We start from the raw sequence: 17,599 nt of genomic DNA on the forward strand, positions 1-17,599 counted from the left end.
CACAAAGGAACTCAGGGGGCTGGAGCCCCTCTCCTCTGGAAACAGCCCCAGAGTCGGGGCTGTTCAGCCCACAGAAGGGAAGGTTCTGGTGGGACCTCAGAGCACCTTTCAACACCTAAAGGGGCTACAAGAGAGCTGGAGAAGGACTTTTTACAAGTCATGGAGTGATAGGACAAGGGGCAGTGGCTTTAAACTGAAAGAGGGTAGGTTTAGATTGGATATGTGGGGAAAATTCTTCCCTGTGAAGGCGCTGAGGCGCTGGCACAGGTTGCCCGGAGAAGCTGCGGCTGCCCCGTCCCTGGAAGCATTCAAGTCGGGGCATCCCTACCCCGACAGAGGGTTGGAACGGGGGTCCCATCCAAGCCAGCGCGTCCTGCAGCTCTGTAACGCCAGGCAGCCGCGGGCTGTGGCGCCGTGCTCGGTGCAACACTGACATGCAGCGGCCGGGACCGGGCCAGCGCCGCTCCCTGCGGCCGCCGCGCCCGGCCCGGCCCCGGCCGCGCCGCCAGCCCGAGCGCCTCCTTCCCCGGCTCTCTGGTGAAGCGGATTATTAATATCGTTCCAAGCCTTTCGATAAATACTGCATTTGATTTCCAAATATGGCCTGAGCAGGCTAATTGCCAAAAAAAATTCCTCCAAAATTAGTGTAAGAGCCGTGGTTTGATCCGAGGCAAATAAATATGAATGGTGTTTATTTAATATTCCCCTGACCTTTAAACAAGGGACGTTTGCCAGTGTTGAGGGAAAACACCTTATTATAAAATTGCTGAAGCTGTGACCTATCACAGATGCTGCAGATTATACAGAGCAATTAGAACATCACATTCGGGCTTAATTAATGGGTTCTGGGTACCAGGTTTTCCCGCAGGACCATAGGCCAGGACCAGGGTAGAGCTGCTTGCCCACCCTGCCGGCCTTGTCTGTTCTTTCCCTCAATCCTCTCAAACCATAAAGAACATTTAGGTTGGGAAAGACTTACCATTGAGTTCAACCCTTAACCCAGCGCTGCCATGACCACCACTAATACCGGCCCTAAGTGTCACATTCACACCTCTTTTGAACACTTCCAGGGATGGTGGCTTCACCGCTGCCCTGGGCAGCATATTCCAATGCCTGATCAGCTTCTCAGGGCACAAATTTTCCCTGGTATCCAATCTAAACCTCCCCTGGAGCAACTTGAGGCTGTTTCCTCTTGTTCTGTTGCTTGTTGCCTGGGAGAGTAGACTGACTCCCAGCTGGCAACAACCTCCTTCCAGGGAGAGGTAAAAAGTGGGTAGGTCAAGCCCGAGCCCCATTTTCTCCAGGCTGAGCATCCCAGCTCCCTCAGCTGTTTCTCCCCAGACTCTTCCCCAGCTCTGTTGCCATTCTCTGAACGGGCTCCAGCACCTCAGTGTTCTCCTGCCATGAGTGGCCCAGAGCTGGACACAGGATTTGAGGTGTGGCCTCACCAGCATGGGATGGTCAGTGCCCTGGTTCTGTTGGCCACACTATTTGATGAAAGCCAGGATGTCCTTGGCCTTCTCAGCCACCTGGGCACAAAGTCAGTGGCATGCACAGCCACACAACCCAGCCAGCTCCATGCTTTCTCCAGCCCTCACTGAATCCTGAGACTCATGGATTGCCCCTGGCTGTACTCTGTGTACAACTCCCATCACCAAACCCTCCCTGCTGTCTCCACAAATGCACCTGAGTCCCTGCAGAGACCCACATAAGGAGGAAGGATCAGAAGGACCAGCTGTCTTTTGCAATGTATCTGGGAGAGAAAACCCTCCCAACAGGCATGAAATTGGCCAGAAACTGTTGCTGTGCCCCCTCTCAGGAAATCAGGACATTGCAGAGCACATCCAACTTGTCCCAGCCACAGCACAGTTTAATCCTTCCCTTGTCATTGCTGCAGTTTGCTGGGGGTGTGTCTGCACTGTCCAGACCCATGACAGGGTCAGTGTAACATCCCGCACCCCTTCTCCCCGCTGCTGCTTCCAGGGACTGCAAACACCGCACGGCTCCTGCAGGTGAGCACAAACCCTCCGGCCAGGACAGATGCATGCTTCCTTCCCGCTGAATTCTAAATTATTGTTTCAGTTTCCCTGTCAGTGTCTGGGATCACAGGTGGGCCCCTGGTCTTTGGGGATCACGCTGTATTCAACCTCCTTTGCCCAGCTCGTGCGGCAGCCCCGAGCTCGGGAAGGCTGCAGCCCTGCCCAAAGCCCCACCTCATTCACATGGCACTAAAGCCCAAGGACTGGAGTGACTTTGATAGAAGCGTTTAATTTCAGACTGCCCCAATGAGGTAATTAAAAGAAGCTGAGTATTTAGCTTAGTTACTCTTCTTTTTAGTAATTCTTTCTCACCTCCAATTAGCTGGATAAGTCTTACCCAATTCTCTTCCCAATTTGTCTCTGTCTTTCTTCCACTGCAGGGCCAGGATTTGTAATCTGTGATTCAGTCAGTAATCAGAACAAAAGGTAATCAGGAGAGTTTTACTGACCAAGTCTATAAGCACTACAGTTTCTTAAGATTTAGTATTTTGAATACATGCATCAAGACAACATGTTTCTGTTCCAAATCCCAGATTACTGAAACCACAAAGCACCAGGGATGCTCAGCTTTTGATCAAAATTCCCTTTACACTGTATTAAAAAAAAAATTCACCAACACTCCAACAAACCAAAACCCCAAAATATTTAAGAGAAGTCCCTGTGTTTAATAGTATTAATATTTGATACAAAATTGAGATGTTTAATGGCTTTTGGACAAGGGACAAATGGCTCAAAAGAAAGGTGCAAACTTGACTGAATGCAGGAAGGCAAACCCAGAGCTCTCAGGAACCCCTGGAGAAGGGCAGCACGTCTGTCACTTCATAGCAGGCACCACACTCCAGAACCAGCCCCTGGCACCTAAAAAAGGGCAGGGACAGAGGGACAGGAACCACCCCACCATGATTCCAACTAACATCCAATTTTCATAACAATCCAGAGAAGTCATAAAGTGACCACACAGAGAATGATTTACGACCCATTGAGAAAACTATTGTTTATTTAGAAAAAAGGTTACACTGGTAGAATTTAGCAGATAAAAAAATTCTTTTTTTTCTTTTTTAAAAATGTCATTGTGAAATTTTCAGACTAAAGTTCAGCAATACAAAGCTCCTGTAGCTGTAACTGAAACTTAATTTATTTCAGTTTTGAAGAGAGCATTTCCAATCAATCTAAAAACAACATGACAAACAAAAGGTGTGACAAGGGACAACTGAGCACAGGTTTAGATTGGGATGGGACAGGGTTCATTCATTGTTTTTTTAAACAAGTCAACGTTATACACAATATACAAATAATCCCTAAGCATTGCATGAAAACAGTGCTCCCACTTAACTTCGTGTTTTTAGTTACCGATATTAAAAACAGGCCAAGTAATAAATAAAAACTGAGTTTAAATGAGGTAAATCCAAAAAGGTTCAATAACTGTTTATTTGTGGTTTTCAAACATCTAAAAGAATGCAATTTCAAATTGAAAGAATTACTACACTCAGGCAGTATTTTCGACAAACTAAAGTGGAACTATGTACACATGAAACCTCATTTGCACTATGGCAACTGTTTGTTTGCAGCACATTGTGCTAAAATATGGAATAGGTAACACTTTCAGCCAGGTACTGAAAATAAATGTATAAGAAACTAAGCAACAAGTTAAAAATACAGTAATGTACAACTTAACAATTAAGTCCTTAGCATGGGGAAATAAAGCAGAGAACTGAATAATTTAAGGAGATGCAGATGGGTCCTCTTCATTCACAATTTTCTGTGCAATCTATACTCTGGAAAATACATTTCTGGTCACAGCTGGATATCTTCCCATTTCAATGTCACCTGCAACAAAGGTGTACATAATTAGAATTAGGTGTTCAAATGAACACTAATCTCACAACTTCATGGAATTTTATTCCATTCACAGCTCAAAGAATGAGGGGGGAAATAAAACTATTTTTATCATCCCCTAACTCTAGCTTATTCCACAGCAAGAGCTACATTACTATGAACACTGCACTGCAAGTAGTGAAATACTAATTTAAACATACAAATAGGAAACAAGTAGTCACTTGTGAGGGTAGAAACTCCTTTAGAGGTGCAACCCCCTCAAAATCTTATTATCTCTAAATTAGGCAAGAAATAAATGCAATCAGACACTGTACATTAGGGAGAACAATATCAAAGATTTAACAGGAGGACAGGATGAGATTCCACAGCTGTGCTGCTATACAAAGCACTTTTTCATACTTCAATATGCACACAGTGGGGTGCTGTCAGTGTTCCAGGCCAGAAGCTCCAGCCCATTACACAGCTGGATGTGAATTCCACAGTACAACTGACATTTACCTGAGCACTTGTTATTTACACTCAGCAGAACATAGTTGTGCTTTTTTTAGCTAATGACTTTATATCCTTAAATCCTCACTTTATACTGAATTGCTAGTCAAGACAAAACTTCATATTTTATTATTAAAGAAGCTGTAAGTGCTCAGTAGTGAACTTCGTTTACCAAGACTGCCTTTTTCCTTTTGTTCCAAAGTAGCATTTAAAATAATAGGGAAAAAGCTGGGATTCCTCTACAGTGATCAGACAGTAACTGCTATGAAGGACAAAGAGTCAAGAAAATTCCAGCAAATTCTTTCCAGAGAATGCTCATCATTTTCAGTTTAGACAATATTCACAGAAGTATCTTTTATTTCAAGAAGATAAAAAGAAATAGTACTAAGAAGTAATTACCTGAACTCCCATCTTTTTAGCACCAAAGAGCAGCTGGTACCAGCACAAGCTGTGTTACCCAAACCCCTTCACTCAGGTGTCCTCAACCACCATGGCTGAATGAGCCTTGACAGCAAATGGAACATGAGATCCTTTTTCAAATAATCCCCCTTTGCTCTGAGGTCACAATCCAGGAGTGGAGACTTTTCTCAGACACTCAATTTTTTTTTTTTTCCTTCCCTTAGAATGTAAAATTGTACACTGCCTTATGTATAAAGATTAATAGCAGTCTGTGACTAAAGTTGGATAGATCAGGTGAACTAATTTAAGTTCACTGGGACACTTTCCTTCCCGAATAACTGAAAACAAACATTTCAAAACTTCTAAAATGGCTCAATGTAGAGGAGAAAAAACCCCTGCCCTCATACCCATAAAACAGAATTTAGGTGTCCACATGGCTCCACAGGTCTGAAAAAAGCCCCAACCATTCAGAGCTCCATCAACTACAAAGAACAAAGATTTTTCCAGAAGATTCAGTCTGAATAAGGGTTACTCAAAATACTCTGAAGTTTCTTTTCTTTCTTTAAATAGTCCATGTTTCCATGCCAAAGTTTTCTTTTATCTTGTTCCTCACATCAGACCAGATAAAAGATGATGCAGAGACAATGAGCTGACCAACTGCACTATGTAGCATTGTGGTTTAAAACAACTGCTTTTGTTGAAGTAAGATGAAGATACAAAACTTGAATTTGCTACATATTAGGGAAGATTTTGCTAAGTAGCAGGTAGATTATCAAAGCTGATGACTACCAGAATTACATAAATCCACCTCTGCTTTTGTATGGCGACTTTTCCTGGAAAAAGCATCAAAGACACAACTCCACCAAGCACTGCTGACACGCCACATCCCCCACCTCTTCTTTTTTCCCCCCCAAAAAAATCTGAGCATCTATATCATTCTCTGTAATGATGATAGGAAGTATTTTTCTCCTCAAGCAGTAATAAAATATTTAAAATACTAATAATATTTTTAAAATATAAATAATAGTAATATTAAAAAAACCCAACCCAAAACCACCCATACGCACAAAAACCCCCAAACATGAACCACCATCAATCAAAAAAAAATCCCCACAAAACAACCAAAAACCCCCCCAAAACACCACCCAACTACCCTGGGTGATTTTAGGCTGTTTTGTCTGTATATCCATTACCAGTCAACAGGACCCATGGGAGATACCAAATCAAAGGAATTAATTAACAAACATTTTTACCTTTCCTGAAAGAATCTTCATTATCTATGCTTGTCTGAAGATTTATGAGTAAATTCATTGTTAAGGAAAAACATATATATTTTGCTACATATAATAAAAGGAAGCTCATCTGCAGAAATTTTCTGAAATGTCAGTGTTTAAAAGGATATTGTTTCTTTTCTTCTTTCCCCCCAGTACTGTCCCGCTTTTCTTTCTTCTCTGTTTTTTCTTTATCATGTCTTGATTCCTTTAAAAATAGACATATGGAAAATAGCTTATTATGGTACCCATTGTACAGGACATTTAGGAGGACTGTAATATTTAACATTATAACTGGACATAGCGAAAAAAAATCATCACTCAAAATGACAGTACTCCACTTCTGTGATTTCTGAGAGTATTTTATCTTTCTCACCCAGTTCCCTGGCAAGTGCCAGCAGCAGAGCTGCAACTGAGAACCACAGTTTGGTGAATACAACTGCAACATACCTGCTTCCACCAAAAGAAGCTGTGCTGACACATGCATGTGGAAATCTGAATTACAGGCTAGTTTATATGTAAGTTATGAGCAGTCTGCAAATATTTTAGATTATTCAGAACCTTTAAGTTCTGAATTTTCCTGGCTACTGTCAAAATGAACTAGTCCTCCAAACTATCCTGCTCCCGCCAGGAGTGACTGCTGAGATATTTAAAGCCACAAGATGCGAAAAGTTTCAGAAGCATTTTCTTACACATTCACAGCATATCTTTTAAATTTAGGCTGTAAAGCAGCAATAAATTTTAGGAAAAAAATATCAGCTTGTTCTATCAGCAGCAACAACAAATAAACAAGAGGAGATGATGTTATTTTACCTTTTTGCTACCAGAGGAGCTCTTCTCCATCTTTTCTGCCTTGATTGAATCACCTTTCTCTTTTCCTGAAGACTTTGACTTGTTTTTCTCCTTCTCTTTTTCATTTAAGCGAGGGGAATCAGAAGGACTTTCACTTTTGCTGTGTTTTGAAGAACCAGCTAAAAACAGAACAGAAAGTTGTAATTCACAACAAATAAAAGCCTGACAAACACACAAAAAATAAAATACATACTTGTGCCATTTTCCTCTTTGCGTCGTTTAGTTGAATCCTGTGGTACCTCTCGGTCACTGTTTGAATGATCCTGGCACCAAATACAATTATACAGATGTTAGCACACTAAAACATACTCCTGAAGTAGCACCTGCTTGTATTCTAATTTTAGAGAACTAATATTCTAAGTATTCAAAAATAACGGAGGTGTTATGTCTCATGTGAAGTTTCTGGAGATCAGTTTGGAGGGAGAAGAGGTTTGAATGCATTACTGCAAACCGACCCTTGAAAGAGTAACAGAACAAAAAAGCCACCTCTGATATAGATCACTTCTGCTCAAATGGGCTGTACAGCCAATTATCACTGCAATTACTGCAACAGCTTGGAACAGAAAGCTTTCCAAGGACATACCAACTGTCTAAACTAGTTCATTAAAAATGTCACCAACCCTTTTTCGATCTTTCCTGTCCTTTTCATCTTTCTTCTCTCTCTCTCTGGATCTTTCCCTTGACTTGTCCAAATCTTTCTTCTCCACTTCTCTCTCCTTACTCTTGGACAGTGCTGGAGTAGTGTGGTTTATGTAGTGCTGTTAAATTAAGGCAACATCACCAAATATTAATATGTATTTCTCTACATGTAAATAAAGTCTTATTCTAATATATCAGACCGAGCTCAAATATTAAACATAAATACTTTATTGGCAAAACAAAGAGTGATTGAAGACATGTTCAAACTTGTCATCTATAATTTAACCTACAGCTTATTTACTCAATTCAAGAATATTTTCTCTTAAGTGAAACATTTATATTAACTACAGACAACACTGTTCACCAGGACTGTTGGATGCAAGACCACAAATCAGACACAGGGCTACAGGAACAGGATATGAAGGTTACTGGACTAAGTTAACGCCTGCAGTCTTGCCCAGAGCAAGTGAATAGAATCAGCTGCTTAAACAAGCTATAATTTATTGTTAAAGAATAATATTCATCAACAAAGTATTTAAGACAATACTTTCAATAATGTCTTTTAATCTAATTTCTAACCTCCAAATGAGAAAAACAGCTGAACATAGAAAAGAATTCTTCTTTTCTCTAATATATTCTAGATTGTTATTCCACTCTCTCTTCTAACCAATTCTGGTAAGCTCCATAAAATAGGCAGCATATCTGTTATATAAATATGGATACATTACAGTAATTATATCTGTCTTGTTAAAAACAACTATATAGTTAGATCTAAAAAAATATTAAGAGCATATTTTAAATTAAAACCATTTCCCTTGCTATTTAACTTACATCAGCACATGGATTTAAACCAGTATACTTCATTCTTTCTCCAGTTCCATAAGTTAACAATTTTATTTGGGGACAAAAATATCTTTATTAAAATGTGCTCTGTGTTTCTTTTTAGAGAGACACCTTACTTAAAAGGACACCAACAAAAGAGGGAAGTGGAATATTAGTTTAAAACAATCAAGATATCATTTGAACTGAACCAATTAGTGTTTCAGCTTTCAAAATTTAAGTAATCCTGTCCTTCTCCAGTTTCAGTAAATGTTTAACTTACCAAAACCTTATGTTAGTGATCCTATGTTAAAAGTCACACTGACAAAATTTAGGTCTCTCTCCTTTCATTTCACTGGAATTTTATTCTCCTACAACAGACTGAACCTTCAGTACTTCTTGCACTACGTACTTCTTTTTGCTTTTCACTCTTCTTATTCAATTTCCCACAATGCCATTCCACAAGTAAATTTTTTCCTGCTCTCTTCTTTGCTGACAATGACATGCAAGTATGTTTTCTCCAAACAGCCCCACTCAGTTGTCTCCTAGAGCTGCTTTCCACAGGAGAAAAAAGCAACCTCATAGCTCTGCTTTCTCCTATTGCATTTCTTGTGTTCGCTTGGCTGTTCACGACAGACTCCAGTGCTCCTCTACCACTGCAAAGCAGAGTTTTGGGAAACTACAACCACCCTCCCCCACCTCCTTTACCAGAAAGACTTTATCAAGCTTCTAGAAATGCTGCCAGCTGATGATACATCAAATTTTGGGTGCTTTGGTGTGGTTTGTAACTTGGACAAATGCCAAAGCCAAAAAAAAACCAACTTAAAAAAAAAGAAAAAACACCACCCAACAACACCTAACTCAAGTCTGGCACCATTTATTTTATAACCTGCAGTGCAAACCAGTATTTCCATTGTCTGGCTCCAGAAACTCAGCAAAGTCAGGAATAAAGAGAGTCTGTAAGCAGACAACAGCACTAGACTTTTAACTTTCATTGGAAGCTGAACTCATAAATCTTACACGCATGTGAACATCCCATCCCTTCCCCAAGTAAGTACATGGAAGTAAAGAACATTTAACTTGTCTTACACCATGTACAGGGAACACTCATGAACTGCTTTAAGTCTGTTAGAATGGCACTGAAGAGTGAAGATTAGTTCATTAAGTGAGAAAGATTAGAAAAGAACATTTAGAAAAGGAAGGAACAGGCTGGACACCCCCCAGTTCCCAAACACTTAAAGAATAACTCCATTAAAAGGTCACACAACTGCAATACACTTCCAGCTAGTCTACACAAACACATTACAGTTAATTCTAAAACATAACTTTTCAAATTAACTAGAACAATAAATGTTTACTGTTAATTTGATTACAAGTAATTCCACTGCTTAATTAAATCAATATGCTAATAAGTAAAATAAATATTTGTAAATAAAACTTTAACTTAAGTAAAGAAAACATAAGCAGAATTTCAATTAACTAACTGAATCTTGACTCATATAGTAAGGAAGGAAAAAGTGAGATTTTACAGATTCCCATATACCACCCTTCAGGCAGAGGTAAGCTCAAGACAAATACTATAGTTTTTTAATTTAAAAAAAATACAAGATATGATGATTTATAAAAGTATCTAGATTCAATCTAGAGACACTGCAATTTCATCAATGATAAGACTAAAGGATGTTTCCCACATACACTATCCCTACAATCAGACAGAGTTGGTATTGGAAAAATTCAATTAAAAACAAAAAGTCCATCTGCAAGTGTCCATTAAAGAATCACAGCTATTTTGATTTAAAACACACAAAGTGTTCTGAATACTCTGCATAAAGATAACTACAACTAAAACAACAGTGTAAATACAGAACATGGAAATCAATAACACATTTTTAAATTAAGTGAACGTAAGTAATCCTAGGTGAATCCAAAAAGTATCCAAAAAGTCCAAATGGCCAGCATTTTCCAAGTGATAAACCTTTGTGCAGTTTAGTTGCACACTGGTACTGACTGTGAAATCAAAGACTAACAGCAACTTTAGAAGATTTGTCACATGCCCTGATGAAGAGCAGGTGTGCAGTGGCTGTGACTGTTACTGTACAACAGTTACAACCTGCTTGAGTTCTAAAAAGAGCAACAAAATAGTTACAGAATCTGACTAAAATACAATATTCCCAGTGCTTGTTAGGCCACACCCAGAATATTGTGCTCAGTTTTGGTCCCTGCTATACAAAAAGGATGTGGACAGGCTGGAGATGGTGCAGAGAAGGGCCACAAAGGCTGATCCAAGGCTTGGGAAGGCTGACATGAGAGGGAAGGCAGGGTGAACAGGGTTTGCTCAGCCATGAGAAGGTGTAGGGGAGACCTGTATTCAAACCAAGGGTGGCAACCAAGGGAGATGCCCTTTTAACATGGGAAAATACTGGGTAATGGATACAAGTTACTCCTGGGAAGACTGCAATTGGACACAAGAGGGAAACACTTCACATCAAGAACTATCAACCATTGGAGTATCTCCTCAGGAAAGTGATGGATTCCTCAACACTGGACACTTGTAAGATCTGGCTAGACAGGGTGCTGGGCCAGCCTGCCTCTACCAAATTTTTGCCAAAAAGGTTGGACTTGCTGATCCCTTCCAAGCTGGGATTCTGATTCTGTGAACTCCTGAGAGCATAGTACCCCCTCTCCTAAGATAATGAAACAGAAGTGAATTTACAGGAAGCAAATACACAAAGATGATCATTCAGGAGGCTGTCTCTGATGCTCAGAAACACAATACTGTAGTACTAGAACATGAATACAGTTGTAAGGAGAAAGAGTATTAATAGTCCAGAGTCATCTCAAGTATTCTTTAACTAACTGCTGTTCTTTAATTGGTGTATTTAAAACCCCTCAAACAACTCTAAAACTACTTTAGCTATTCTATCAGCTCTTCAGCCAAACAAATGGCTTAATCATAAGGACATGTCTGTGTATCCAAAAGTTTTAGAGAGGAATAGAAGAGACATTGACATATGACATCTCTTCAAAATATTGACAGAAAGGTAAATTCAGGGGATTTTTGTTATGTTGCTTCTACATTACCAACTTTATGTCCTGTACAGAGGATTTACACACGAGGACAAAAAAAACCCCATCCCTCTATTACTATGCTAGTATTTACTGGAATGGAATTTGAATTTCTGATAGGAGTTTGCCACAAGAGCAAAAGTTAACTTCTCTCTGCAACAAAACACGAAAATCAACTTGGCTGGTTTCTAAAAGATTCAAACCTTTGCTGAAGAGTCCTTGAGTTCGTTGAGGTTGTCCTGTAGAAAATGAACGGAGATGACACGTGAGCTGGAATAGTTTTCAGAAACCAGAGGGACTTTGGGAAGCACGGCCGTGCCCTTGAAACAAAAAACAGCTACTCCTTCTGGAATAAATCTTATGTTAATACCACACTTTGAATAGAAACTGAAATACTTTTTAAAAAGAAAGTGGGGGGGAAAAGACAGTCATTATCTATTCTCTAGACTTTGCTACTAAATCAACTACAAAATAAGTCTACATCTAATTCTTCCTAAAACAGTGAATACACACTCTCCTGGCTAGACAAAAATATAAAGAAAAAGTAGTCAACTCTAAATACAGCTGAACAAGAGGTGAAACAGGTTTAAAGTACTTGTAAACCTGTATCTTCTCCACTTTCAGTTAAATGTGGTAGAAGTCACTCTAGAATGACCTTAAGCTGCTATTTATAAAAAATGACATCTTTGAGTAGTTATCACTGTCACCTGTTTCTTCAAAACTAGTAAAAGCTATTTGAATTCTCCAAAATTAAGTTAAATATTTCAAGTAAATCTTACATAGAAAAATATGTACTTTGAAAAAACAGAAAAAAAGAGAAGAGCTTGTTCTAAAGTTGGTAAGATGGTGAAGTTTAAAGACCCACATAATCCATCACAGTGCTCTTGATGAAGTATTGGTAACTTACAGTTTTAAATGTTCAACGTACTGCAAATTCAAAGATTCCATGAACATAGATGGCTTAGAAATAATATAAATATGGAGCAAGGAATGGCTACCCTGAGTCTTCAAGTAGGCTACGCCCATGGTTTTGTGCTGCGCTTGAGTGCTTGGGGTTTCTCTTTGCTGGGTAGGAGGCTTGGTGGCCACATCTGGTTTTATCGTAACGCAGGGCTCAACATGGTGGGAACCCATTGGAAATAAACAAACCTCGAAGGGAAGGTACAACAGAAGCTGCATGCGCACTGAATATACACAACTACAGGAGAACTGATCACCAAGGAGACTTTAAAATGGAACTCCTTTCAAGACTCCTCCTTAGAAGGCACATATCGGTATGATGCTCATCAAGAAGCCTGATGAATTCAGAGGTATCGTACATCCCATATCATCCAGGAATCTTCAGTGCTATAGATTCTTCAAAGAAGTGCAGAAAAATATGCTCCACTCTGTTGCAAAGACTCATTTGCTTGTAGCTACCATTGCACTCCAAAAAAACTGACTGCTTAAAGCAATGAGGCACTTCTGTGTAAAAATTCTCTTGAAATTTCCAAACACTATTTTACAAAATTTGTGCTAGGTCCTTGAAGCATTATTTTGGTTAATTAAAAAATATTTTTATAGAAAAAAAGACAGTCCGCCAATAAAGAAAAGGAATGCATTTTCTAATGCAACATAAAACCTCCAGTGGTTCCAGTGTATACTTGGCACAAAACTTGAAGGAAGTCGAATACTGGCATCCCAAACTTGTGAGCCTAACATGGGTGCTGCCTTCCTCAGGCTATACTAACCTTTACTGTTGAGGAATGTGATGGAGAAGAATGTGTATCAACTTTGCGGCGTTTTTGTTCTGAGGAAAGAACAGAACAATGGCATTATTAAGACAGTTCAAAGAGTTTCAGAATTAAATAATACAACTTTGTGAAGTACCAACACAATCACAGCTAGATTTCTTACCACTATGTGAATTTTGTTTTCCTTAAGCTATCTAGAGTTAGCAGCATCTTTATGACCATCTTTATGACCTTGACTATCTTTATGAAAGTTTGCAGCAAAAGTGTAATGTGAACAAACTGCTGCAAAATTATGCTCACTCCAAGCTTCCATTTTATAGAAGTCAGCATCTGAATTTCAGAATTTCCATGAAGAACCCGAACAGAAAAGAATTACAATCCTCCCTTATGGGGTTTGCCTTAAGCAGCACAAATATAAAACTCAACATCAGCCTCAGATAATAACTTAAGGATTTGCTCACCCTTAATGCAAGAAGGGACTGATAAAGCTTTCTGCATCCTTCTTAAGGATGCAGAGGCCTATATCTTTCACTTTCTCTGTTTTCTTCAATTCAAAGGTTGTCATGAAGCTCTCAAAGTACACACGAGGTTTTTGCATTACACTTTTGCAAAACTTGCATGGTCAAAGTTATACTAACACATTTTAATAAAAGTTCATTTGGACTTACATTAAAAAAATGGCAGGCTTTGTGAGAACAAGCATTCACTGGAGATGTGTGAAGTTCATGCATTCCCATAGTTTGCCTTTTAGAGATATTCTGACTACCTCCTTTACCTATTGACTGTATTGAAAAGCCAGTGCCAAAATCTTACTTACTAAGTAACGATTCCCTCGCAACTTCTCTGACATTCAGTGATTTTCAAGTGACACATTCTATTTTTCTAGACAAGAACAGAAACTAAATATTCAAACTTACCCCTTTCAGATTCTGATGTTTCTGATCTGGGAACAGGTGACTTCAAGGACCCAGCTACTGGCACCTTTTCTCCTCCTTTAGCATTTTCCTTGGATTTCATTTCCTTTGCTAGATCTCTTTCTCTGGACGGCTCCTTTTCTCTCTCCTTTTCTGCAGTTGACTTCGATTCAATGATGGTAACAACCGTCTTGGACTTTTCTTCTTTTGAAGCTTTTTCTTCTTTCTTCACCTTTTCCTTCTCTTTGTCAGATTTTGGCGTTTTCTCCTTGATCTCTCTTGCTTTCTCATCTTTGTTTGCCCGTTCTTCCTTCGGTTTATCTTTCCCATCTTTCCCAAGTGCCTTCATCTCCGGAGTGGCAGCTGGAGTCTTGTCTTTTTTTTCTTTATCTTTTTCCTTCCCGCTTTTTTCTTTATCATCTTTCTCTTTAATAATTTTGCTGCATCAAAAATAAAATGGCCAATTAGCATGGATACAGAACACAGCTCTAGCTTTATCACAGAAGTTTTACTTCTGAATGTTTGACAGAATTTCCTGGAGCAGACACTGTAAGATTTCAGGTTTACTGTTTCTTTATCAGAATAGCAACAAGGAAATGTTCTCATTTCTCTTTTGTAGCTAAAATGAAATGCACTTACCAGTAAAACTGTGTATTTTAAAAGAAATAATGTCATTTTTTAAACTTTCAAGAAATGGGAGCTATTTACACAGAACCCAGAAGTAAAATTAAAAGGCAGATCATTTCCAATTGTATTTCTGTGGAAGGAAGAAAATAGAGACTGGGTAAGAATAGTTTTTCTCACCTATTAGATGCACTGTTTCCATTGCTTGTTGTCACCTTCGGTGTAGCGTTGACAGTTTTATTAATAACTTTCACCACACCCTGAGACTTCTCCTTTAGTTTATCTGCTTAAAAAAAGAAAAAACAGTTCTATTTCAACAAGTTAATCTATAACCTACTGGTTAAAATACAACAAGTAGCTGAGCATAGTCATGTCAGGTCATGTGTAGCTAACAGCTAAAACAGGCAGCAGATCCTCTCTCCCAAAACCAAGTGAAAATAAAGAATACACCCAATCCTATTTAGCATCACATTTATTTTTTTTTTTTTAGCTTAATGAGGCAAATTTTGAGAAAAGCCTGTCAGAAAAATTCTACTAAAAATAAACATATAATAATCATAGGTGTGTTTACCAGTCTCCTCAGTAGTGCCCTCTTCCAGTCTAACTGTATTTATTGTGAGAGACGTAGGCATCCCAGCACCACCTGGCCCATTTTGTACTGTTGCAGGTACAGCATTCCTGGCAGGTGGGTCTTTGTGGTGAAATTCATTTTCAGGTATCATGAAAGGCTTCCTACTTTTCAACTGTCCAGAATAGCTGCAAGTCGCACAGATTGTTAAATATGCACAAACATAAAGCAAAACATGGGTTGAATCTTAAATGTGGATCTAATCTAACAGTTCATCTGTTATTTATTTCACAGTTTTTCCTAACTGATACGCAGTTTCTTCCCCCTATATTGATGAGCTCAAAAGAAAAACAAACAAACCAACTAGACACAGAAGCAGCCCTACTTCCACACCCTCCTCCTCACCACCACACACACACACACCCCTGGCCAAACACACAGAACAAACTGACTGCTGACAAAACTTCAGACTGTTAGGGCAACCTGAACTGCCCCTCAGGCATACGAGGATGATTCCACATTCACCACAGGAAGATGTAACATGTAACTAAGCATTTTAGAATCATATGCACTTTCAATATCTAAGCAGTCTTGCAGCAATAGCCCTTGGCTTTCTTCCTTTTACTATCCCTCCTATCTCCTTGCTACTATATTATTTCTTTAAAGTTAAGCTATGCTCTTGTGAGTAGAAATCTTTACTATTTTAAGGGTTTTACTAAAGTCTTGTAAAGGAAATTAGTGATCATCCAGCACAAAATGAATGTTTTCATTCACACTGCCAGCACCAAGATGCAGGATAGCGAAATCTTCTGTGATAAGGTAAAAATCAAATGTTAGGACTGTAACAGTTCCGAGTCTTTAGATGCCTTTCATGATCCACTTTTAACCACTTTCTTAAATAAGTTGTTGTTACCCCATAGCCAATGCATATAGATCAGGTCTCTTCTCTTTCTCTTCCTGACATATCTTGTGTACTCTTCTTTCCAAGGCTTGACCCAGGTTCAGCACTTTGGGATACCATGGAAGGATTTTGGTCAGCACAATCAGGATGTTTCTGATATGTGTATATTCACCTGTTTCCAGACAGTGCACAGAAGCCTAAAACATAAATTAAATCTAATGAAGTTGGGTATTTTTTTAAAGCATTCAAAACACATAAGGCTTCTGGCATCTCTATATACCTTAGTTAATTTATAGTGCCATTTGTGTACCACGTGTCTAAAATTCTCATAATCCAACTGATCAGCCTTATTTCCACCATCAAATCCAGTTGCTCGTAATATAGTTAGGAAGCCTGGATAGTTGCCACATTCCTACATGAACATTAACAAACAGAAAAAAATTATTTTTGGGAAACAAAACTGGTAATTCTAAACTCTAAAGAACGAGACACAATCACACTTTACAAGACTCACTTAATTTTAAGCTAATTTATGTTGAAATGTTAGTTATGGGTGAGAGAAACGATCATTCATAATTTAACTAGCTGGTGTAAGGAGTATTAAAGAAAGTTTCCATATGCTCCCTAAATTATCTTCAAGGTAAACTATGTGAAAATCAGAAATGGAAAGGGTTTTTTTAGCAAATATATTTTTTAACACCATACAAAATTACTTCTACCAAAACTACATGAATTATAGTAAAATACAAGTCAATTTTAGGACTATACCGTCAGAAAAATCCAATTGCACTGTTTTTAAATCTAACAGTTTCACTAAACCCATTTTTACTGGGCTGGATTACACAAATGGTTAGTACATATTCTAATGAGCAAACTCATTTTAGTAATTTCCTATACCTTTTCATATATGACTCTGTCACTGTGCCACCTGGTCACAGTCTCCAGCATACAGCATAAAAACCTGCCATATCTACTGGCTTCATTTTCTGTGCAACTTGCAACTGTATATATAATATCAGAGAAAACCTGTGAATAGAGCAAGAAAACATTATTATGACCTTACTGAACTACAAAAGCAAAAACCCCCCAAAAAATTATAAATTTCTCTCATCTAAACCACCATTAAGCTGGTTTCTAAATACAACAGAGACTGCTTATAAAATATTGTTTGTTTCCCAAGTGCTGGTCCTTCATACTCAGCCAGAATCCAAGCATACAGCTGCTGCTGACACACTGTTTGATAGTTGTCTTCACTGACATAAGTATTTTATTTTCAAATTAATAATCATTTGAGCTGGTAGAAGTAGACATCCAGCCAAGCTGATGCAAAAAAGTGGGGTTTTTTTCCTGGCCCACACAGGTCCATCAGATAAGGCTACTTGAGTAGAAATGCTCTTTTGGACACATGAAATCAGAGCAGGTGCAGTGACACAAACAAGCCCACTGTCT

General features: G+C 38.8%; 1 protein-coding gene across 9 annotated transcripts in view; it reads right to left on the bottom strand.

The window, feature by feature from the left end:
* Positions 1-3,007: 3,007 nt before the first annotated feature.
* Positions 3,008-17,599, bottom strand: part of THOC2 (THO complex 2) — a 49,826-nt gene continuing 35,234 nt past the window's right edge. For 2 of the 9 annotated variants that reach the window (XM_041484976.1, XM_041484974.1), the window contains 14 exons: positions 17,048-17,176; positions 16,431-16,562; positions 16,163-16,347; positions 15,253-15,437; positions 14,862-14,964; positions 14,061-14,497; positions 13,141-13,199; positions 11,614-11,649; positions 7,507-7,644; positions 7,080-7,149; positions 6,848-7,005; positions 6,166-6,242; positions 6,017-6,064; positions 3,008-3,866 (listed from right to left, as the gene is read on the bottom strand). In XM_041484976.1, the coding sequence (XP_041340910.1) occupies positions 6,037-6,064; positions 6,166-6,242; positions 6,848-7,005; positions 7,080-7,149; positions 7,507-7,644; positions 11,614-11,649; positions 13,141-13,199; positions 14,061-14,497; positions 14,862-14,964; positions 15,253-15,437; positions 16,163-16,347; positions 16,431-16,562; positions 17,048-17,176 (1,737 nt within the window). In that variant the 3' untranslated portion in view covers positions 3,008-3,866; positions 6,017-6,036. Of the gene's footprint in view, positions 3,867-6,016; positions 6,065-6,165; positions 6,243-6,847; positions 7,006-7,079; positions 7,150-7,506; positions 7,645-11,613; positions 11,731-12,317; positions 13,200-14,060; positions 14,498-14,861; positions 14,968-15,252; positions 15,438-16,162; positions 16,348-16,430; positions 16,563-17,047; positions 17,177-17,599 lie in introns of those variants that run through there. The other 7 variants (XM_041484975.1, XM_041484973.1, XM_041484977.1 and 4 more) reach the window with 6 other exon arrangements.

The sequence above is a fragment of the Pyrgilauda ruficollis genome, unplaced genomic scaffold (genome assembly GCF_017590135.1).
Source record: "Pyrgilauda ruficollis isolate IOZ18807 unplaced genomic scaffold, ASM1759013v1 scaffold7, whole genome shotgun sequence".
NCBI classification, from domain to species: domain Eukaryota; kingdom Metazoa; phylum Chordata; class Aves; order Passeriformes; family Passeridae; genus Pyrgilauda; species Pyrgilauda ruficollis.